Source organism: Corapipo altera, unplaced genomic scaffold, assembly GCF_003945725.1.
Source record: "Corapipo altera isolate COAL_440 unplaced genomic scaffold, ASM394572v1 22b, whole genome shotgun sequence".
NCBI classification, from domain to species: Eukaryota; Metazoa; Chordata; class Aves; order Passeriformes; family Pipridae; genus Corapipo; species Corapipo altera.
The window spans coordinates 15471341-15496747 of record NW_020884876.1 but is presented as its reverse complement, the minus strand read 5'-3'; the positions used below and the strand labels follow the sequence as shown (position 1 = coordinate 15496747).

The window sequence follows — 25407 nt, the reverse complement described above, 5'->3', positions numbered from 1 at the left end:
TTTTTTGAGATACCTGTCTGTCAAGCTCATCTAGGTTGGGGCTATTTGCAGTAAAAATCGGAAATGGACCTAATTTAAGTGTTTTGAGGCAAAGAATTATTTATGTTTTTCCAATTCTTCGGTAACTTCTTAGCGATCACCTCCACGGCAGCAAAGATACTATCTAGTATCTCAATCCAGCTTTCATTCCAGGGAGACCTGTACGTGCTGTGTAACAGCACCCTTTATTCCTTTATTGTTAGTTTAGTGGCCTGGGTACATTGCGTAGTTCGGCGGCTCAGCCCGCACCTTTGTTTGCGCAGTAGACCCAGCCTGGTTTGGAGCCGGAGCTGGTGGCACCGACGCTGCCCTGCCCGGCCCCGCCGCGGAACGGCCGCGCCGCCCGCCCGGAGCACTGAAGCTGCTGCACCGCGGCGGCGGAAGAAGAGTCGCTCGCCATGGTGCGTGCGGCGGGGTCGGGATGGGACGGGGACGGGGACAGGGACAGGGACGGGGACAGGGACAGGGACGGGGACAGGGACGGGGACAGGGACAGGGACAGGGACAGGGACAGGGACAGGGATGAGGAGGATGAGGATGGGGATAGGGATGAGGAGGATGAGGATGGGGATAGGGATGAGGAGGATGAGGATGGGGATAGGGATAGCAGTGCAGTTTCCGCAGCCTCCGTAGCCTCCGCTTCTGGGGCCGGCGGGGGCTTCTCACGCGGCGCACTAAGCCACTTCCTTCCCGTCGGGAGCGGTCTCACTGGAGAGGCCTCGGGGGTGCGGCGGGTCCCGTGGGTGACGGACGGGCGGGCGAGCGGCGACGAACCAACCTTGCGTTTAAAAACTGCCGCGTTTGCCCCCGGAGGGGTTCGCGTCTCTCTGGCCCGGCCCGGCCCGGCGGCCGCGGGGCGGGGGCGGCTGTGCCGGGCGGGGGCAGCGGTGTGGAACCGATGCGAGCTGCCGCCGCTTGAGAGTTCCTGAGGAATTCAGGATCGTTTGTGTTTGACGTAATCTTTTTTTCCGCAGCCCTAAGCACTGATGCGAACATAGGTAATAGGAGGTACTAAAAGTATCCTGTTTATTGATTGCCATTTATTGCGATGCAGGAAAAACCTCCTTGCTTTCGTGTGTTTTCTTTAGCACGCAGTTAAATTGCGTATGATTTCATAAAGCCTTTCAGTCCTGTTCAGACATTTTTCCACAAAAAGTAACGTAACTTAAAGTAGCGTTACAGCGTTTTGAAATTTGTGAGTAGTATTCCCTCTCCATGTGCCATGAAGGGCTAGGAAGGGAAGGCCCCTGGCTACTCCCTGGTGTGAGGCATTCTCAGGGTCTCTTGGGACGGGCAAGAAAATCCCTTTTGTTATACTGTACAAATTACATACGGCCTTTGTCAGAAACCTAGATGCAACAGTCTGATAGAAGCTTGAATGGGGACATATACTGCAAAGGTACAGAGAGGAAATCTTAGTTTCCTAGCCGCAGAGTTCTACAAAATAGGTACTTTGAGAGTAAGCACTATGTAAGATTTCTTACAGCGTTTTTTGTGCCCTCGTGGTTTTGTTACAGCATGTACTGACCTCAGCTAATTTTGTTGTTGGAGAGGGTGAAACTGATGACCTGATACTATAAATTAAGTGCTTTCTGGGACATCGATATGTGACCTTTTAAGTCTTAATCATGATGTATGTGCCTGTTGTCCCTTTCCTTTAGTTTTACTTGACTTTGTTAGTGTATAGTATCTTTGATTTCTTTTCAGCCAAAGTTACGAAAAACCCAAGGAGGGAAGCAAGAGAAGAAAGTTATCCATCCATACAGCAGAAAAGCTGCACAGCTTGCAAGGGAAGTACACAAACAGGAAAAGAAAGAAAAGTAAGTTGACTGCAAAATCTGTGTACAGACCAAAGAAGGATACCACAGAGGATACTTTTTGTTTGGGGGAGCAGAGTGGTAGTGAAAAGCAGACTGGTATGCTGATATAACAACAGAAGGGCCTGTATAACTTAGTCTACTGCTGGGCCACGTGAACTGACAGGTTTACATTCATTAAATCAGCCTTTACAAAGTACATTGTTCTGCTACTTGATTTTGGGTGTTGTCCTTACAAGGTAGGTTTCTTGTTATTGCAGTATTTTGCTTTTTATAATCTGAATAGCATGATCCTGGTGATTTCAAATGAAGGTTAGTCACCTGCTTTGGCTTTACTTCAAGTTCAGTGAGAACTGAATCCTCCTAAGGATCTAGCTGCTTCCACTGAAGTGCTGAGTTTATAGAAAAGAAAAGGCAGAAACCTTCCGGCAGAAGAGAGACTTCGGAATAAAGCTGAATAGTTAACTGCTCTTTGGTGGTTTCCAGCTCTTCCATGGCAAGTTTGGTTTTCTGCTTTTAAGTTTTACCTCCCCCTCCCACAGAGAGAAAAGATAGCTGAGGAAGACTGGCCTTTAATTTACATTCTCTCAGCTTGCTAGTTATTATGCTGTGACTGTTTATTGAGAAAGTTATTGAAGGTAACTTAATGCATTTTCTGTCAAAGTATAGCATAGTACTATATAAACCATATAAAGTATAATGTCTGGATGGACCATGTGAGCTGATCCCAAATACTTGTATGTCTGAAGGTGTTAAACTGGAAACTCCTGGTACAGAGACTGTGCAATTTTGTTGTTGGGATTGATGTACAACCTTATCCAGAGCAAAGTTGTAGGGTTGCTTTAACTAGAAAGGGCTCCTTTACTAGCACAGCAGTGTCATGTAGCCTCCAGCAGAGCTGCTGTGAGAATTTACAAGTAGCATGTGTTGAGAATTGGGCAGTTTCCCAACATGCAAGAAGTTTTTGCTGCTGCTTCATGTTTTGACTGTGCTCTCTGACTGTTGATTTTAAGTTTTTATTGTAGATTATTTTCCTACTGCTAAACTGACCACTTTTTCCTTTAACTCTCTCTCACCTTGCACCGTAACAGCCACTCAGCGTGCTTGATCACAAAAGATAACTGGATCTTACTTGATTCTTAGTGCTTGCATCTGTGACTTTGCCATAAAGAAGAACATGCACAAGAAGACTTAGCAAGGGAGAGATGTACTGATTATTCAGTATGACATGGCACAGTCAATCAAATCTTTTAGTGATAGTGTCTGTAGCTAGAGTACCGATATGGACACCTGTGTTATTATCTCTTGTTAGAGGGCTTTGTTAGCTTTTAGATCCTCTTGCAACAGCAAAAAGTTAAAAGGCTTTGCTGAAGTCAAGGTAGACAATACCCACTGCTCTTCCCTCATCCATCCAGGCAGAAGGCAATCAGGTTGGTCAAGCATGATTTAAGTTGAGTGAATCCATGCTGACTACTCTTGATCACCTTCTTGTCCTCCCTGTGGATACAGATGCTCTCTAGAATGAGATGTTCCGTTGCCTTTTCAGGAATTGAGGTGAGGCTGATTGGCTGATAGTTCCCTGGGTCCTCCTTCTTGCCCATTTTGAAGACTGGGTTGACATTTGCTTTCTTCCAGTCCTCAGGCACCTCTCCTCATGCCATGACCTTACAAAAATGACCATGAGCAGACCAGCTATGGGGTCTGCCATCTCTCTCGGCACTCGTGAATGCATCCCGTCAACACCCATGGATTTGTGGATGTCAAGTTCGCCTAGATGTTCTCTAACCCAATCCTACTTGGCCTAAGGAAAGTCTTCCTTCCAGCATTCTTTAACCTTGGTCTGCTGGATCAGAGATTCCCAAGGGCTGGTCTTGTCAGTGAAGGCCAATGCAAAGAAGGTGTTCAGTAATTCTGCCTTCTCTGTATCTTCTGTTACCAGAGTCCCCCCTCCGTTTAGTAACATTAACCTTAGTTTTCCTTTTGTTACTGTTGTATTTGAGGAAGCTCAATCCTTACTATTTCAAGTGTGAGGCCTCCAGGCTGATGGTAAAAGATGTAACCTTTCAGTTTGCATAGAGAAACTGTTTGCCAAGAGTAGCTTGTCAGTCTGGACCATCCAAAGCGTACCGTGATAGTAAAGTGGTCTATCTATAAATAAGATTTTTACATCTTACACTTCTGGGTTCTATACAGTTAACTAGTGTTGTTCACAGATCTGCACTTTGTAGATCACTTTTGTTGTGTTGTTCTAAAAATACATTTAAAAATTAATTGGATTAAAAACATCCTCCAATTGTCTATATTCTATTTTCTGTCCTGTCTTCACTTGAAGAGCAATTTAAATTGAAAGATACGAATAGTGTTGATTTCTTTTTTTCCCTAGTGTTTTTAAAAGACTGTTAAGGGTTCCAGTTTCTTTTGAATCTCTATTGTCTTAATGATCAGCTTGTTAAATTTTCAGGGTTTCTTTTTTTGGGAGTTAAACATGTGTTAAATCTTTTAGTGTAATTACTTAGCTTTCAGTTTTGTAATATAATGGTGAAGTTTGCATTTGTTTTGCATAGCTCTGAAAAAGACAAAATAAATTTCTGATGCTGTGGATGGAGGAAAGCTTTCCACTCCTACACTCAGGAAAATGAGGTAGCCCACACCAGTTTTGTTCTTCCACATTGCTTCTGCAGGTCTATTAAATGTCTTGCAACAGTTTTCCAAATTGCTTCTCTTGAACGACAGTCCTGTTCTCTGGTTGGAAAGTTAATACATCTTTTGGTGCTAAATGGGAGAAGCTGCCTTGTAATCTACAGAATTTTCTTTCCCAGTCCCATTTACAAATCCGGTACTTTTTGACCCTGCTTCTTATTATATAGAATAAGTTGTCTGAATTGTGGGTAGGACCCAAAACTGGAAGCAATATTCTCAGTATGATCTCACCAGCCCTGAGTAAAGGGGATAGTTTCTCTGTGCAGGCTAGTGCACTTCTGCAGCATGAAAAAAATGGATCAGGGCAGTAGTGAATCTAGGAATTTCATAGAGTTCATCTGTATTATTTTAATTAAACTGTGGATTTCCTTGCCAGAAAATGCTCTAATTGCGATTGGCTAAATTTGTGCAGTAATACTTTTTGAACTTATGTACGTTTTCTCTGATTTCTGTTCAATATAAAGGTATTACCTTGGGGGTAGGAAACCCTGGAATGGCATGTTACTGGAGGGTGAGAATGTTTTATAGAAGTATCAGTCAATGTTTGCTTTGGTTTTGTGTGGTTTGTTTCTTTTGGGTTTGGTTGGTTTAGTTTTGTTTGGTTTTTTCCTTATTTTTCCTTTGGTACTTGTCTGGAGACAGGATTCAGGACTAGAGACAGTTTAGGCTTCTATTATTAACTTTTCTTCTATATGTTGGAGGGAAAGGAGTAACTACTGTAAATGTTCCTGTTTATGTTAACAGGAAGGAAAATTACATGTAGTTTTTAGATGCATATTCAAGTATCTTTTGCCCAAACAAATAATAACAACGGGAAGACATTATCCACAAGGAATTTCAGTACTTAAAATGCAGCACTGGGTAAAAGGAGGGAGAAATTCTTCAGTATGTTGCACAAGTCTTTTACAGCCTCTGTTGTCCAGATACTCTTCATTGCAAGCATTCTTAATGAAATATGACAGCAGTAATAAGCTTACTGTCCAGAAACTGTGGCTGCACTACAAAAGACCAATCTTGACCATAATAAGAGGAGACAGACCAGTTGCTTTCGGAAAATTGACTGCAATCTTAAGTCTTGTTCACTTGAATTATATCTTTTTTCCTGCCTGCATCCCTCTTCCTTCTCGGTTCCTTCAAGGTCTAATGAGCAGCAGCAATTTCCAGTTTATTACTACCAGTTTATTCTCTCTTAATCTACCTTATTCCTTTAGGTGACTTGTTTGCTCTGTTAAGTAATTACAGAGATGTTTTTATGAGACAGCAAAAGCTGGTTCACTGGTGCCAGTAGAACACTGCTTTTTCTACACTTTAGAATTTGATACCTAAGCTAATCTAGCACTGGAATTTTCTTTTCTGTTGTTTTCCTTCCTTTCTATTTTGCATACGTTGTAATTTCTTTAGGAGTCTGAGGATTTTCATTACCAGTATACCAGTTTAATACTGTCATGCTCTGAAATATGAGAGCTAAGGAGTTTTTACAGTGAAAGAGGGACTTGGAGTGACCCCTTGGGAGTAAGCAATAACCTTAAAATATCTCCTTGTAGAGCTATTTGTTTGATTTTCCTTAAGTTTTACATTGTCTACCTTGTTAATCTCCCTTGCCCCACTATGCTTCTACTTGTGCTGTTTGCAGCAGTCGTGCTTTGTGAGGTGGTCTTGCAGATTCTTCATGAGGAATTGAAAAAATGTTAGCTTTTAAAATTATTTGTTTTGCTTACAGAAAAAAATGAACTGCAAAAATCAAAAATTTTAAGTCTTATAGAGGGATTTTCATATGGAAGTATCCTAAAACACTTAACCAAGCTAACAAAAGTGGACATGTGTGTGGAGAAATATGGAATGTATTTAGCAATCTGAAAGAACGAAATGCATCCTGTCAACCACGAATTTTTATTTTATTTTTTCTTAATGAAAAGCCTATCTTAGTTTTCAGAGCCATAGAAGACGTTTGTATATGTGGATATTATGGGTAAAAATACTGAGTGAGCAAACGGATTTGGGAAATATTTATTGTTATTATTTAGAGTAGAACAGTTGAATACAATATCTGAGATAAAGAGCTGCTGAAGGAGCATGGAGATTTTAAGTACCTAGTAGACATCAAGAAAACCACAAATCATTCATACTCAGTGCCTAAGCAGATGATTTTTGGGAGGCGAGGGGAAGAGAAAATCATCAAGAAGCAACAGCCTGCCACAAGATTGTATCCCTGTCCTTACCCTCTCTTTCCCTTGAGCAAAAGATACTACTCATTGTGTGGAAGGAGATGAGAGGAAGTTTCTTTGACTCACCTTATTTGATTAGCCTCCCTGCTAATGCTATTGTCTTCTGGCAGTCAGTGAGGTGAGGTTTTTATGAAAACTATAATAAGGCAGCATCCGAGCCCATCAGTCGTTATTTCTCTTACTGAAATAAGTTGTGTACATCAGGAGACTGAAGGTTTCTCTTCCAGAAGAAAATCGTGGTTATATACTTCACTGCCTTCATAAATACATGATCTAGTGACCGTAGCAGGTGCAGGTGGCAATGTGTAGTGTTTTAGAACATAGATCCCTGACATGATTCTATGTACACAGCTTTTCTAGGTGGCATCGTAGTTTTCTCCATAGCAACGCTTTGCAGAGGTGCTCGGCTGGCGGTGTTGCCATGGAGGGTTCACAGCAGGGACTGCTGGTGTGGAGTTCCACTGGGTGGAGTATGTGTCCTTTCCTTGGTAGCTGTTAATATCCAAAGCTCCCTGCAGTAGGTCCTCTGAAGGTGCCTGCCCTAGCTTTTTTTGAAGGCTTCTAAAAAAATAGCTGACTCCTAAGTCCTTTTTTTTGTTTCCTTTTTACAGTCTTGTCTAGGTCTGTCCTTTAACCCACACAAGCAAAAGTAATTTTTGTTTTGAAATGAAAATACTTTATTTAATCACTAGCTTGTGATTTTTTTTTTTTCTTTTTGGCAGGTATGCCAAACTGCAAAACCCTTGGTGGTGGGGTATCTATAGAAGTAAAAAAGGCTTTCCTTGAATGTATTAGTGGAATTCTTAGCAGCTAACACATGCTGTGCATTTGCTTTTATGTGGCCTTTAGATGGTCTAAAGTACTTCTTGAAAAAGCTAATGTTTATTTTAATAATGTGGGTTTGTGGACAAGTGACTGAAGTATGATTGTGTCTGGAAAGGAGGGGTTTATCTTTTGATTCCAGTTTTTGTGACAGGTGACAGACTTCTGTGTGTTACTTCAGGTAAATTCTATAGAGTAAAAGAAATTTAATGAAGGAGCACATCAGTTTTGAATTGTGATGAATTTTGGCATCATTTGTTCTTTTTCAATTATATCCTTTATGATTTACTTCATCCTTTATAATTTTCCTTTTTAATACTAATAAAAATTGAGTTTTATCAAAGGTCCTTGAATACACTGAACTTGCATGGCTAATATATTTTTTCCAGTGACAAATTTCATATTTACTTCTTTTCTGGAAACAACAGAAAATTGCAACATCCATTGCTACAGATTGAATCTGACACCTTCACGACAAAAGAGTGTGAGGCACAGTATTACCTGTCTTCTTCGAGAACTGCTAAATAGGATGGGAATGAATCCTAAACAGAATTGTGTACACACATCCCATAGAGTACAGAAGACCTTAAGTATCCTGCCAGAGGTGGAGGTGGAGTTAAAAATACTTTGAGATAGGTTTTATAAAGTTGTTAATTTTGGTTTCTTAACACAAACTTTAATGATTACAAGCTTATTAGATAATAGAATGCTATTTTTCACATTACATGCTTGATTGCAAGAATGCAGTGCAGTGACATCTCCAAACTCATTAAACATACCAGCAGAATATCAGAAGTACTTAAGGAAATTGTTACAATGCAGCTCTTCTCTGAAATTCCTTTTTTTGTGCTCTGAGGAAAGTTTTGCATCCTTATTTCTTCCAACAAACTGTTTAGCATAATAGATAAACTGGACAGATTTCAGATAGTAGTTTTACCAAAAAGTATATCTTTTAGATGAAACAGAATAAGTTCTACATTGTTTGGAATTTGGCAAATATTTCTATTTGAAATTTTACCTTGACATTCATTGTGACTGAAAAAAAATAATTTTTGGGGACTGAGGTAAAGGTAGTTATCTGTATGGCACTTGTTCCTGGCTGACATACCTGTTTTTTCTCTGCTAGGTTGAAGACTGACAAAGCTTTGCGTTTAAGTATCATTGGTAAGCAGAAACTTCTATTACTGAATATACTATGCAGCTTCTTAGTATAGATTCTAAGCTTTGCCAACTTTATAAATAATCCAGTTAGAGTTTCTTTCTCTATAATCTGATTCTGCAATCTTCAAATAGACTGTTGAAAATGCTAAAATACCTGACATGTTCACTCAAGTAATTTATACAGGATTGAATCTTGGGCTGAGTATAGCCTAATCTTTGGTCACTGTACATGACAACAAGGCAATATAGACCAAACAACTCTTTGTAAATGTGTACATATGTTTATTGTACTTCGTCTCCATGCTTTTTTTATATATGATATATGTAGGTTAAGAGACACATTGGGCTAGCATGTAAATTCAAAACTTTGAGACACAACCTGGAATATTTTTCTTTTCCGTGTGATTGACACTGCACCTTTTCAATTTAACTGTTTAAAAATGGTGATGATCAGAACTTTACTCAGGCATTGTGTTGTTTTTTTCCTTTCTAAGTTTCCTTCCTAAGCAATTGATATAGTGATATTTTAAACACTAATTTCAAGTAAGTGTCTTTTTTTTTTTTCTTTTCTGTAAGGAAGGTATAAAATACATCTGAAATGATGTGAGAGTGTTTCTGTTACAGCTGCCTTCATACCTGGTACCCACAGTATCAGAGTGTCTATGATACCATTCAAAGTCTTGAAAAACTGTGGGGGGGATATGTTTAAAAAACTTTGAGAAACTTTAATTTGTGTTGGTGCTACAGTGCTGATACAGTCATTAATGTTAAATTTGTTCTTGTAGGAGAAAAACTGCAATGGTTTCAAAGTCACCTTGACCCTGAAAAAATCGAGTACACAAAGAAGGAAGCTGGTGAATTAATTGAAAAGTAAGACTGGTGTTAAAAACAAGATTAAAAAGCTTGTTTTGTCTTTAAAAATAATGTTCTTAAAATAACATCTGTGAAGTCCTCAGAGAAGGATTTTTTATATTCTGCTATTAATAATATCAAGTAGTTGTGTTGCTACTGACATTTAATTCTATATTGAAAGATGTATATATTCACAGTAAAATAAATAAGTCGTGTTGTGGGGTTTTTTAAATTATTTAAGTATATCTAGTTTGTAGTGTGTGGAGGACTCTAAATTATTTGGACAATAGTAATGGCATACATTTCCTAGTTGTTATTCCATGGCAATTGAATGCACATATTTCATACTACGTACTCCTTTAATTTTCCTTGCTGAGAAGATTAAACAGTAGCAAGGTGGGTCAGTTTGTAGGGCAGGAACTATGAAAATTGTCTGCTAAGAGAAATCTGACTTAATTTTTGTGCTGCTGGATATATGTACCTGTGGCTTGTCACTATTTTTCACCTGCTAGCTAAATAACATATGTATTCTTACCCAGGTGTACTATATCAGTTTTCCTTCAGAAGCTCTGACATATTTTCTACTGTTCATGAACAGCATGTTCTCCATGCTCATCAACACTAGTAATACAGCAAAAGCAGGAAAGCTTTCTTTTTGCATTTGGGTTGGAAGTTTGCAAAAAGACACAGAACATATGCCGAAGAAGAATTTTACTTTAAAATATATGAGGTGGTAAAATCCAGCAATTAAAAGTTAGGAATACTTAGATTTAACACTGGTCTTCCAAAGCAGGTGAACTATTCTAATGAGGGAGTTTTGTTTTATGCAAACACAGTTTAAAAAGAAAAAGGCAAATAAGAAAACCTAATCCTTCTGGAAGCTGCATGTGATTTAAATGAAGTTCTAAATGGAGATTCCACTTCAAAGATTAAAGTAATTGTTCAAGTCTAAGAAATATCTCTAATTGAAAAAATAAATACAATTAGTAAAAATAACTTCCTAGATTATCTAAGTAATTCTGTTTGCAAAATTTTTGCATGACTGCATCTAGCATAAATACATTTTATTTCTTTCAGTTATATGTGTCGATTCAATGCTGAATTGGAGCAGATTGAATTACAAAACAGTATTAAAGGTAGACAAGGAAGACAGCATGGTTCACGGGAAACTGTCATCAAGCAGACAATAGAACGTGAAAGACAACTTTATGAGGGCTATGGAATAGGTATGTAAAAGCATTAGAAGTCATTCTGTGGTCACACCTTCTGCTCATACGGCTAGAATCTAAGCAAAATTTCCAGGCATTATCTTTATTTTTCTTTTTAAAGATATTATTTTTGAAAGTAAAGCAAGATTTAATGCACCTATCTTGCATACAAATTCTGTTCAGCAGTCTTGTTTGGACCTTCATTTGATAGCTGGAACTAGGCTGAAGGGAAGCAGCCATAATCTGGTGAAATGAGAAAGACAAAGGGATAACAAAAGTGCAAAAAGCAAAGAGTTGTTTTGAGGAGAGTCAAGTACAAGATAGCAGTGACGTATTTTATTTTAACCAATAATCATGTTGGAGTTGAGTGATAAAATTGGCTTTTATGCTAAAGTATTGTTCAGACGTAATCAGTCCTTGTAACAGTAGAAGTATGTTGTGGAAGACATGAAAGTTCTACATTGTTCTGTGGCTTGGACTCAAAACACAGCAAGATTTGGGTTGTATGTCATATTCCCCTTTACCCTATGTTGTGGTTTAACCCCAGCCAGCACTAAGCACCACATGACCGCTCGCTCACTCCCCCCACACTGGGATAGGGAAAAGAATTGGAAGAGTGAAAGCGAGGAACTCGTGAACCAGGTGTTCAGCTGGCTCCAAGACAGCCGGGCTCCATCACGCATAACAGTCACTTGCCATCACTCTGAATGTCTCATCTTCCTCCTTCTTCCCCCATCTTTATATACTGAGTGTGATGCCATATGGTATGGAATATTCCTTTGGTCATTTGGGGTCAGCTGTCCCAGCTGTGTCCCCTCCCAGCTCCTTGTACACCTCCATCCTCCTTGCTGGTGGGATGGGGTAAAGAGCAGAAAGGGCCTTGGGTCTGTGCAATTACTGCTCAGCAACAACAAAAACGTTCTGTGTCATCAACACCATTGCCAGCACAAATCCCAAACACAGCCTCGTGATAGCTACTGTGAAGAAAATTAACTCTATCCCAGCCAAAACCAGCAAACCCTGATTTATATTGTACTAATAAAGAAAATGAATGGCTTTAAATTTTTGGCAGTGCAACGTGCAGAGACAGAGGAATTCAGGAATATCTGTATGACTTGATGTGTAATCTTTTATTTCTTAGAAGGAGGGAGAAAAAATTAATAGGAAAATAGATGCTACGAATGTCATCAAATAGCTCAGTTGTAGAAAATCTTTTTGTTTTGGCTTTTAAGTTTTAGTTCTTTTTTTCCTTACTGCTTTGTGGGAAGCTGAAAGAAAAAAGCAATAGGACCAGAGAAAAAGATGTCAAATGCACAAGCACAACATAAAAATAACAAAGAATCCAGAAATATTGTAGGCAAAATTTGAGGTTATTATAGCATTAGTAAGTAAAGCACTCAGAGAGCACAGTGCAACTTCACATATTAAATACACTTTCAAACCATTCATTATTTGTTATCACAGCTGCTGCAGGTTTTGCTCTCTGTCTAGAACAGTATTCATTCAGAGAAAATAGTTGCTGCTAAGTACTATAGCAACTAAATACTGTAATTAGAGATGGGGCATAAATGGAAATCAGCTGGAAACAGTGCTTTTATGCCTCTAGCTCATTATTATTCCTGGAAGCTGTAGTGAGTGGAGCTTTTATAATTGACTTAGTATTTGTTGGAGTTTTTTCCCCCCTATTCTCAGTTGGTTTTGTATGCATGTGCATTTTCAATGAAGAGACTGCATAATATGTATTGTTTTCATACATGAAAGTCTCCTAAAATTTGATACTATCTATATCATAGAACCATTAAGGTTGGAAAAGACCTCCAAGACCACAGAGACCAACCTTTAACTGAACAGCACCATGTCAGTTAGACCATGGCACTAATTGCCACATCCAGTTGTTCCTTGAACACTTCCAGGGATGGTGACTACCAGTTCCTTTGGCAGACTGTTCCAATGCTTAACCACCCTTTCAGTGAAAAAATTCTTCCTGATGTCCAACCCGAATTTTCCTGGGTATAGCTTGAGGCCATTTCCTCTTGTCCCATTGAAGATATATGTAAATGAAAAATTAATTCTTTATAGCAATGTAAAAATTAGTTTATGAAAGTGGTAGATATCCAAAAATATAGTAAATTTAGTCTATTTTAAACAAACAGTACCTATATAGGGAACATTTAGTCTATGAGTGAGGTTGTTGAGTTTTGTTATCAGATGCTTTTAGTTTACTTACTCTTTAAATAAATCTGCATTAATTTTACTGAAGTTTTCTTCCTCATGTTTACATTTTTGTGTATTTAGTCTTTTTTAATGAGGTCTTACATGTTTATAGCAAAGCTATTGAAAGGAAACCCTAGATATTTATTTACTTATTTGGAGCTCAAAGTTAGCATGCTTTCAGTGGAAAAGCATCATAATTATTTCATCTGAACATCATACATTTTTGATAATTTGCTTCTAAACACCTTGCATGTTCTTTTAAAAGCATAATAATAATCTAGAGGAAAAATGGCTTTTAAAACTAAACATACTAGTTTTATTAAATCTTGAGACTTCTCATTACAAGGAAATCGATTTAATTCAGATGAAAGCTGTCTCATTTCCATGTATCTGCTAATGTAGCTGCTGTACTGTTTGTTAGCTGCTGTTTGCTGTAATGATCGTTATCGAATAACCGAATGGTTCTTTGTCTAAAGAGCATCTACAGTTTCCTTCTTTTTAACAGGCTATTTGTTCTCCCTCAGAAGAAAGAGAACTAAAACTATCTGAAAGGGTCAGAAACATTAAAAAATGCTTACTTAAATTTTTCACTGTTGTTTTGTTAAAGCACATAAATTGCTGAATAGTTCATCTTAGAAATGCCAGTATCTGCTCCCCGAAGGACTGTCTTCATTTCTTTTCCACTAACTCCTGTGCCATATTTCTCTCTTCCATTTTTTCTGTGTTTAATTCAGAAAAACATGCTCCTGTGACAAAATTTGAAAGCAAATGGAGTTCACGAGTAGCAGCAAAACCCATGACATTGGTGCATGCTAAGGAGATGCACTTGAGTTAAACAAGTTTTATAATTCACCATAATTTAGAAAATCAGTTACTGTGCAGTGTGGAGTTACTAGATTTCCACAGACATGGCACTAGAGTTTCTACTTCTGTTCTTAATTTGGCAACTCGGTGATTATTATAACCAAGTGTAAAAGGAAGGAATAGTTTTCTGAATAGTAAAGACTATCTAACCACAAAGATGTGACACAGGTATCACCATGCTACATTTTGTTATAGCAAAATCATCTATAGTCCTGCATTTGATTGCATGATCTCATTTATTACTGTAAGACTTGAGAAAGCTGATAAACAAAGGCAGAACTGTATTTTCAGGGTTTGTTCAAAGACAATATAAAAGTTGCTGAAATGCCACAATTTTAAATGCTGAAATAAAGTGGATTTAATGTTACAGAGGTAGAAAGTGTCTGCCATGTTGAGAAAACTGCTGGCTGTGAAATCTGCATAGTTTATAGACAGTACTGAGATATTTTGTACTCTGGGAAGTTTTCAAGGCTTTCTAAGGCATAAATCTCCATAAATTAGTGGAGATGTTGAACATGGGTCGCTTGCAATACTGCAAGACTGACCAAAAAAAGAATGACACTGAACGGAGGCAAAGTAGCTTTGGCAGCCTAGGTAAAAATCTGCATGAGTTTATGAACTATACACCTAGTAGGGAAGTTTTGTCTACTCCAGGAGTCAGGAAGCAAAATGGTCAGTCCTGTAGGTCTCGATACAAAGTATTTGCCTTTCTTTTTACTATCAAAAGCAATACAGGTTTGTTGTGAGGATATGTTAATTATTTCTGTTAATAGGAAGGACTGAAAACTTCCAGTTATTAAAACTGTTACATTTGTTTCTGTTCAGTCAAGAGGAACATCAGCTTCTGAGAGGAGACAGGTGCCAACAGTGTCTATAAATGTTATGTTGCATTTACTGCAGTATTTAATAGGCATTTCAGTAACCGCGGAACGCTGGTTTTCCTGTTCATAGAACAGGTATTTAACAATGGAAACTATAATTTAATTGGAGTGAGACTAATCATTATGAAATAGCCATTCTTTGTTCTCAGACTGTCTCATTGCAGGTAGAAGGAAGTAGTTGTATATTCTAAAATCCTAAATTCTAGAATGTGTTCTGTTTAAACGCCTGATGTTTTACTGTACTGTTTCCAGTGTTTATATATTAAAATCATACACATGCATGAATATTCTTGTACTGCATAGAAAATTTTACGAAGTGTATTTAACTGTTTCTTATATTTTCTTACTTGAATTACCAGAATGACTTTTCTAACTGTACTGCTGATCTGTCTTGTTTGCACCAGAGACTTAAGCTGCTCTTTGAAATTTTTTCCAAAAACATTTCAGAATACTTATGGACCACTAATTTACTCACAAATTATTCTAAATTACTCACTAATTTAGAGTAAGGCTTGTATATTTAGGTCAGTTTTGAAACTAAGCTTTTTTATTTTACCTCTTATCTGTTGTGCATATTTATAATAAGTTCTGCAGAGCAGAATTGGGGGTTTTTATTACGTGGGTGAATGCGTGTCTGTTAAAACAGGCCTTGATCTTGGTTGAGGAAGTTAGTTATGCTTTTAGAACAAATAATAATGTGTATTCCTAGTTTCTTCACTGAACACTTTTAAGGGGAGACTTTGTGTGCTTTTTGCTATTTCTCAGATGTGTAGGTTTAGAGAAAAGGGGGCACCCTTTTTTACTAGTTGGCAGGAGTGGATTTTCAGTAACAGGTACATTTTAATTCTGGAACAGTTTGTCGGTATAAAGTTCACTTCCTTTTCTTTAGCAAGGAGAGGTCTTCCGAATTATATATTGCTCTAGAAACTTTGTAACATGAATCCTTGTTCTCATTTTCTTGGGCTGTTTTCCTCTGAACTAATATGTTCAGCTGTTTAGCTCACATTTCTTTCTTTGAAATGAGACTCACTTGAACAGTGTAACTCATCTAATAGAACTTAATTTAATTCCTATTAGAAATTCCAGACATCATGAACAGAAAGCATCTGAAATTTTTCAGGTAAGTTCTTTTTATTATCACTACTAACCTGTTTATGCAAAACAGTGTCTCTGAAGTTGACATATTGTAAGTCTTTTTTCATTAAAAAGAAGAATTTATGCAAAACTGTCAAAGAATTTTTCATTTGAAAAAGTGGAGTAGGCATGGCATTGCTATTTTGGCATTTCTTAGCTGTTACAAGTGAAATGCTGGTGACAGTTATTAAAATATTGGAAGAGTTAGATTCAACAGTTAGAATTCCGTTTCTATAACTTAAGTATCTTTTTTTCAATATTCTTAGATTTTATTTTCTCTTTACCTAAAATTCTGACCTCAGCTGTTCAAAGTAGTGTTGGTATGTGTATACAGGAGTTGAAAGTCTTAAGGAAACTGATGACTTGCATCCAGTTAAAAGATTTGGGAGCTGCAAAACTTGCTGCTAGCTCATCCGGGCCAGCAAGTCAGTATGTCCTGGTAATAGACTGCATGAACATATTTGCTGACAGCTCTGTCAAATGAAATACTTTAAAGGAGAAAAAAAAGGCTTAGGCATGCTTACATTGCAGGGAATATATCACTAACTCCCAGGGGTGGTACGTAGCCTGAAGTCATGGGACGTTAGAATAAAGCCAAAAATCTCCAAGAAGAGACACTGCTGTGTTTATAAATACGCTATTGACTTCTTGACCTGGGACATCAGATAGAAGTGTTGTTGTATTGCCTTGGTAGAGCAAAAACATCTTGTAACTGGCAAATGCTGCCTTTGCCCTTGAGAAAAATTATCCATGAAGTGCACTTACTATAATCAAGAAAGCATTCTATTAATTGAGTACTGGATTTGACTTATATTTTAGAGAACCTTTTCTCCTTCATGCAGCCTTTTGAAATAACATACTTAACCATGTGAATGGACTAACACTTTATGTCCCCTTGAAGTCAGTTGTTCAACCTGTTAACATTTACCATAGATTTACGAGGGACTTTATGTATGTACGTGGCATATTAGATCTGCAAATTAAGCATCCAGATGAAGAAACTGTTCCAACCTGCTTTGCTGTTGCTTACCAGACTGGGAGTTGAATGAGACAAACCTAAAAGCAGGTGGCCTAAAGTAACTGAAGGTATAATAAGTCTGTGGGAATAAAGTGAATCATGTATTTTTTGTTCAGAAATCTTTCAAATCTGAAAGTACTCATTTTTTCATAGAGAAATTACAGGTTCTGTAGTGTAAAAAATCAGGTTAAATCTTTGGTGCTTATTCATACTACAGTGGGACTGATAAGGTAATTTAGAAAAGCAACCTTAGTTGAGTTAGTATCTTCTGAGGAAAGGTGAATTAACTCTGCCGTTCCTTCCTTTCTATTAGTAATTGGTTTTCATTACTTTTCTTTTTCTTTCTAAGAGAATGGGATGGTGATCTGAGGAAACTGCCAAACATCAAAATGAAAAAGCTCTCAGCTAGGGATGCTGCTTGCAGTCACCCTGAGGTGGCAGATGCGGAAGCAAAAGAAGACTTGAATAAAGGAGAAGAGGTGGCCCTAATGAGCACCAGCTGATTGGAGACCTGAAACAGTGAAGGGAATTATAAGAAACCTCTTTTAATTATCACTAGAAACAAAAATAAAATTTAACTATATTTTTAAAGTCTTTGCTAGTTGCTTTTTTTAATCATCTCACTGTGTACCTATGGTAAAGAGTAAACAGTAAAGAGTAAACAGTGTATTACTGGGTAAAGCTGTATATTATTGGTTAAAAATTTTTAATATAAATAAATACTTAAAATCTTAATCTTAAAGTCCTGACTGGTTGAGTACTTCTTCCCTGGTCATAGGAACAATCTAGATTCAGACTAGAATACTTTGTGGCCAGAAATCCTTACATTTTCCTGGTGATTGCAATAATCAGTTAAACATGAGGAACTCTTGTCTTGTACCTTCTCTTTTCTGAAAATCTCTGTCAGGAACATAGCTGGAAATGCTTAACTAAGATACTGAGTATTTTATGTTTTGCCAAGAGAATTTGAGAGAGTTACACTGTGTTGTAGAATTCAGTTCAGAAGCCAATTAAAGTCCCTCCAGTCTGTTTTTAAATGTATATTTTGTCCATATTTTTTTTCTAACCCCTCTCTTAAGCTGTGCATTTTAAAATTAAGATGCTCAGGTCTTTTAAATAGCAGGCTTGCTTTATGAAGCAACTTTTTAGATGCCTTTAAATGTGTCTTTCAGGGAAGTTGTTGGCAGATTGTCACTTTAATAACTGTAAGATGAATAAAAAAGGAGGAAAAAAGGGCAAATGCAAAACTGTAATTTCACAGCAGGCATTAAGTAGGACATCTCAGGGTGTACTGGATTGGGCACAGAAGTCACAGTTCGGTTGTACTGTTTGTACACACAGTAGTAATCACAGCTCAGATACCTGTTAATTATGTGGAAATAATTATTCCTGGTGGATAATCTTTCTAGTACTTGATCTAGTACACTTCTGCATGATAAACAGCCAAGGTTTTGTCATGGTAAATAGTTACATGGGTTTCCTAGATTTCATTTACAGATACCAATCCAGGTGTGTGTTTCCATAGCTGTGCAGCAAGAGTTACTGATGAGTGTTAAGTCTGCTAACATGTATATTAAGGTTTTTCCTCTTTACAAAATGGGCTTGTGCTATCCTTTCAAGTTTTAGGAAACCAGTCCGTTTCGGTTATATAGAATCGTCCTCTTTAAAGTCAAGAAGAAACCTGAATAAATTTGACAGACCTGAAGCATGTGTGAGTGATCTAATGCATCTTCAGATGGACTGCAAGTCTTAAACCTGGATAGAGGTCTTGTCCTGTGACACCTGCCATATCTCTAGGCCGTCACATCATTGCTTTGTGTTTGTGTTTTAGAAGTAAGTGTGCTGAAGTTCAGGGCAGGTCTTTGTTATTTTTATAACTGTGTTAAATTTGAGCTATGTTGTGGAATTTATCTTGTTTGATTTGTAAAATCTGAGATGTTGAACTCTGGTGGAAGCTGAACCAAGGTAATTGATTTGAACTAAAGTGGTGTGTGTGGTTTGTTCAGTGTTTTGACAGATTTTGCCTTTCAGAAGTTCGTCTTAAATTTTTGCTTGTATAGGAGGTCTGATGTGCTTTGAAATTGCAAGTAAAAGCATTGCAGAAAAAGTCACTTTCCCATGACAGTGTGTAAAATACAGAAGGAAAATGAGCAGTAAGGTAACTAGAAGGTGTCATAGCAATTACAGTATATCAGGCTGACATCCTGGTGAATGCTCTAAAAAAGATTGTCATGCAAAGTTATGAAAAATGAGATGTTCTATATTCCTTGAAACAATCCAGTAATAAGACATTACAAAAAGAAATTATTACTTGTGTGGTAATGTGGTAGTCAAGTATTTGAAATTATCTCTTTTTTAACATTTGTCTTTCAGCCTATAAGTACATAGCACAAGTCTTATGAGGAGAGGCTGAGGGAGCTGGAGTTGTTTGGCCTGGAGAAGAGGAGGCTCCAGGGAGACCTCATCACTCTCTTCAACTCCCTGAAAGGAGGTTGTAGCCAGGTGGGCGTTGGTCTCTTCTCCCAGACAACCAACAGCAGGACAAGAGGGCACAATCTTAAGCTCTGCCAGGGGAAGTTTAGGTTGAATACTAGGAAGAAATTTTTTACAGAGGGAGTAATCAGACATTGGAATGGGCTGTCCAGGGAGGTGGTGGATTCACTGTCCCTGGAGGTTTTTAAGCTGAGACTGGATGTGGCACTGAGTGCCATGGTCCAGTAACCACAGTGGTGTTGGATCAAGGGTTGGACTTGATGATCTCGGAGACCTTTTCCAACCCAGTTGATTCTATGATTCTATACATGTTTACAGTTTGGACTTCTTTGAATTTGTGGATTTTCTGCCTTGAAGTCTACATATTCACTGCTTGTTTAGCTGGGTTTTAAACTGTCTTGTTGACCTACTGCACAAGTAATGAAAAAAGAACAATTTCTGCATGTGAATTTTTTCCATTAAATTACCAGAAAAAATCATATGTACCTGCCAGGTATTCATAATTGAATTGAAAATAACCTAGGTGTAAATTGATGGTGTGCAAGACCAATTTACCAGACAAGTTGTTGCAGAATACTAATGTAGCAGTGGCAACAACAACAAAAGTATTTATTTCTTTAATTTTGATTTTTCTGCTGAGAGTTTATTGTCCGAAGAGGCCTGGAGTGGAGGGGATGTAGAGAGAGCATTTAGCCTCTCGTGTTACTGAGATGAGGTAATGGAATCTCTTCTATCAATTTCACAATGCAGTCATGTCTGTGCTTTTAAGTCAGCTCTTAGGGTTTTGTATGCTGATGAATTTCTTCCCTACGGTGGGAAAAAGATGAAGGCTCTCAGGAGTTCTGAATTGTTATTCTCTTTTTTTAAAATCTAGAAAGCAGATGGTGGTAACAGTGGGAATGGGAAGTATTTATGTGATGTTCTCTGTTCTTACAAGCTTGCTGTAGGGAATACTTTGGAATTCTGTTAATTTGTTGCTAAGAATTACAGGTTTTAATGTTACATCCTCCATTATAACTGTCTGTAATTTATAGGTCCTTTTTCTGGTTAGAGATTAATTTTAGGGAAGATTTTTTTTCATTCTGACTTGTCAGATACTGCTTCGCAATATGTCCCTGTGGGGTTTTTTTTCAGTTTTTAACTGCAAAGTTGTAGTAGTTAAAATTCATGTTTCTTTAATTATCAGGGCTCATATTAAATATACAACATTTCAAACAAAAAAGTAATATTTTTACATGTACAGCCACTTCTACATAAGAACTTCAGGACTTTTTAATGTACTTTCCAATTCATTGCCCTGTACTTTGCAATGTTCTTACTAAGATATACTTTTACTCCAGCCAGCCTTGGAAAGCTAAGACCTCTCTAAGGAACTGGCTGAATTACATTCAAACCTTCAGTAGCAGCTGATTTGTTAGTTGTGGTCCGGTTCTGGAACATACTCTGTTGATGGTCTCAGCTGGAAAGAACCAGCTGAATTAAAGTCCAGTAGAAATATGATTTCTTTTTTTCATGTAGACAAAGCAAACATTAACTAAAAAAAACCAAAACACAGAACCAAAAAGAAAACACTGTCCTGCTCAAGGCTGGTTGTATACAGTAAATGTAAATTGATTAATTTATGATTCTTTAGTGTTGGAAAAAATTGTGACCAAATTAATGGAACTGTTCATCACAGCATCTGCTCTACAAGTTTTTTGTAAAGGGATGAGGCTTCCAACATTTGGGATGTGGAGAAACAAGCATACAGTGAAGAACTTACCCTCAGTATTGTATTTTTCCTTTTTTCTTTTACCGAAGTATGTGATGATCCTTAAGGAACTCTACTATGTGCAGTGGGATGCAACAAGTCAAATGCACAACATATATGAAACATTTTCTGAGTCATTTGTAAGTAATTTAAGGAATATACTTATAGAGTATCGTGGGGGGCTTTTGTCTGTTTGTCTTTCAATGCAATAGGGTATTTACTTATCTCTCTGATGAGACGTGAGGATAGCCAAATTGGCTTGTTTGGTCAGCCTTGGCATGATACAATACATACATTATCTTTCTATCTTCTAGCTCTTTCAAGAGTAAAAATTCATTATAATTTCTTCCCCAAAAGAAGTAAGTTTCATGAAGGTAAAGAGGCTTTGCTAATGAGGTGTAATCAAGTTCCCTAAGCCTTAACTGCCTGGTTGCAAATATTGCTCAGTTTTGTTAAAAGGAAGAGTTTAATATGTAACTAGTTACCTGTCATAAATGAAAAATAAAACTAATTAAACTTTTGAGTTATTAGACCAAAATGCCAGCACTACTTTAAAAACTGAAGCATTTTCTAAATAAATACCAAAAGGTGGAAGCATCCTACTAATGTCAGCTCATATTCAAGTTCACACATAATCAGCCAATACAGTACCTTGATGATTTGAAAACTGATAAAATGATGATGCCCATTGCTAAGAAATGAAGTGCTCAAAAAGTCCTACCCATACTTTTAATAAAACACCATTCTTTTTCCCCACCTTTCAAAATTTGCTAGCAAACCTAGAGGTAAAGTGGCGCTTTAAGATTCACTAAAGCCTTTGCCTGAAGCTCTAGACTGGTTTGTTCTTTTGGCTTTACCTTCAGGGCTTCTGTAAGTAGTCTCTCTTCTGAGAGCCATTAAGACTTGGTAGGTTTGTTTTCTTTTCTAAGTTTAACCCATCTAAATATTTGTACTTTGCTTTTCATTCTATATTGTTTGTGAACCATTATTAAATTTTGTAGATCATGTTGTTCCCAGGCATATGTATACCTAGATGTAATGATCCATGTTTCATTATAGATGTATTTCCTCAATTTAATTAGTAATTTAGTTAACACACTTAAAAATTACTGACCTGTCTTCTTCGATTTTTATTTTGAATAGTGCTGATTATTGTATTTTCATATATATTACCTTTTATGTGTTTAAAAAAAAAAAAAAGGGAAGTTCTGTGATTCAGTGAGCATCAGTTATAAGTATTTGCAAGTAATAGAAGGGCAAGTTTGTCCCCAGGCCCACACTCTCCAACAGACTGGAATCATTCTGTTCTCATTTAAGGTTATTTTCTGAGCTCTGTTTCATAGACAGTGAAAATGTGGTACACCAGTCAAAGTACTTTTGGCAAGTTCTTTGTTAACTTACAATTTCTTTGACTTTTAGGAGAGCTCATGCAAAACAGCTTCAATATTTTGTTGGCTGGGGTTTTGGGGCGGGGGGGGGGTGTGTGTGGTTTGGTGTACGTAAATACCACATAGCATGTTTCCTTGCTTATGTGTTTACAGACATCAAACTAAACAGAAATGTGGTTTTATTCTAATGGTACCCTTCATCAAGCAATTGATGCAGAGCAAAAAGGCATAGTAAGAGAACCTCTGTTCTCTTACTACCAGTCATCAGCCATATGATGACTTATTCCAGCTAAAATTGTGATGTTTCAAAATGGCCCACTCTCTCCCCAGCTGACCATCCAGGAGAAAGATATGGGATAGATGGATACAACCCTCTGTAGAAAGCTAAATTTGCACCTTGGTTGGAACACTCTGTAGGTAGGATACTTACTTTGGTATAACACCTGACAAAGTACACAGGCTTTTTTATAATGCAAACATGTAATATTTCTTTCATTAAAAAAAAAAATCTTTAACATTTTTGGAAAAGGAGAAAATCTAAAGTCTAAAATGATAAAAAAGGGAACAAGATCCATTCTGACAGTCTGAGGTGGGATTAACTTTAAAGTATTTTAACTGTCCAGCCCATCTTCAAAGGTTTCTGGTGTTGGACATTCCAAAATCACTATAACAAACAGTTCATTCCAAAGCACTGTTTTCCTTAGGAAGCTGTGTTCCTCTTACCCTTCTGGAGTTGAAACCCAGTACTAGTTGTCCATTATGCTATGGATGTAAAACCATTTGCTTTCAGGGGGTTATTTATAGAGTTGATGCCTGCAAGTTGAGCAACCATAGTTCTTTTCAAGTGTTTTTGTACCATGAGGTATTTTCCTGAGCATTCTGCCTAGCCATGGTACCCAAAACTAGGCCCTGGTAGTTAGCAAGGTTTATCAGTATGAAGTATGCAGCTGAGTATATTGTTAACCTTTCTTACAAGAGTGTGGTCTTGCCAATTCATGTTCAGCATGTGATGCTTTATATAACAAAGTGACAAGTGTAGAATACTACAGTAATTTGAGTCATTTGTTTAATACAAATACATTTTTTTCACAACAATAAGCAGATACATTACTTTTGTTTCCCTTGCCTTCTGTCTTTCAGTACACATTCACCCACAAAAACATACACATTTTCTTTTGCAAAAGAGAGGGAGTTAAACAAGTAACACAAACTTGTAGTTCCGAATATTATACAGAGTAAAATATTTTCATCATAGAGTTTCATTGCATTATTAGAAATTAAAAACTGCTCTGGTGATGGGGAATTACTATTTTTTCTACACAACAAAAATAAACACTGCCTTCAGATAGAACAGTGTGTGAATGGCACAGTTGGACTAGTTGAGAATCTTTGTAATGCTAATGATAGTCAAAAGTGGTATGTTTATGCCAGTTTGAAATAAACTTTTTAATGCTTGTAACTTAGGAACAGAAATGTGCATGTTCACAGGCTAGGAGTATCTTGTTTAAACTTCCAGATCTGACCTGACATCAGATTATTTCTGTCTACCTTCATTAAAACTTCATTTAAACAAGAATGCAGATTAAGCTCTACTTGGTAATGGCAGCTCAGAGCAGGGTTCTGCCCTTGTGGGTTTAGCCAGGCCAGATTCCACTGTCGGCTTATTTGCCTGAGATGTACTGTGGCTACACAGGCAGTTTGATATGGTTCTTTATTTGAGATGTCATCTTTATTACAAAGTCTTAGTCTGGATCTTAAAAATCTTCAGTATACTGTTTTTTTTTTTTTTTTGGGGGGGGGTTGGGTTTGTTTTGTTTTTAAGATAGAATCCCATGGTTATTAAATTAATACAGAAAACTGTACTTTGTGTGGGAATGAAAAACTGCTGGTTGATAAGCAGTCTAGTGTCTGTATTTGTGCACTTTCCTTATTAATGAAGACCTGAATCCAAAGCATAGCGGCATGAATAGCTCCTTGCCCTCTTGAAGAGGTTCTGAAACAAATGCAATCCTGCATGAAATCCCTGAAAGCTCTAGAATTTGCAGTGCACATAAGAAGAGAATGGGATGCACGAGCTAATACTGTAATACTTTAAAAGGTTAAAGACTGCTTCAAGCCTGCTGAAACCTCTCTTGCTGATGCCTTGGCTCATTGTCCATCTCAGCAAAGTATCCCATTTTGCTCTTTTCCTGCTGTCCACATGAAGTATTTCAAAGGGAGAGGAGGAATTTCAACTGAAGTCTTCCTCCATTCTTTTATTTATTTCACTGTAAACTCAGTTGCAAATATAGTTGAATGCCAAAACAGTGTTTTGAAGGGGAAGGCATTACTATAAAATTTTGCACACTGTTTGTTCTGTTGGTGACTCTTCAGTGTGTTTTTAAAAATCTACAATAATTTTGTTGGATGCTACCATTCTGCTTTTGGAAGCCTCAGGTATTTTCTTCTTTGAGTTAAATTTTATACCTGTTCAAGTAAGAAACCCTAATGTGAATTAGTCTCCTTTAAACTGGCAAAATAGGGATAAAGTACTTTCAGTGGGGTCAAAGAACAAGCTGGGTTACTGTTACTGAGTAAGAAACTATTATTTCAGAAAGCTCTTAATTATCCTTCATAACAATGTTGTCAGCAAATTTTGCTATGATTCATCAGGTTTATTTGTAAACATCCTTCCACACATTCAAATGCAGTTAGTAATTTTAAGTATCTGACTTCAGATATCATGAGATTTACCTTTTAGCAAGTAGCTTTTACACTTTTTGTAAACCATGTCAATGCAGACTGTCTTAAACATGTGCAGTTATGAGGCATTTGTTCGTACCATTGTCGTTCTCTGGAGAC

The 25407-nt window shown here is 37.4% G+C and overlaps 1 protein-coding gene across 1 annotated transcript; it reads left to right on the top strand.

Moving 5' to 3' along the window:
• The first annotated feature begins 356 nt into the window (after window positions 1-356).
• TMA16 (translation machinery associated 16 homolog) lies at window positions 357-17670 on the top strand. The gene is given in 8 exon segments (XM_027635498.1): window positions 357-440; window positions 1747-1859; window positions 8730-8767; window positions 9550-9634; window positions 10694-10842; window positions 15861-15903; window positions 17285-17412; window positions 17415-17670. Coding segments are annotated over 8 exon segments (603 nt in total). The 5' UTR covers window positions 357-437; the 3' UTR covers window positions 17459-17670.
• The last annotated feature ends 7737 nt before the right edge of the window (window positions 17671-25407 follow it).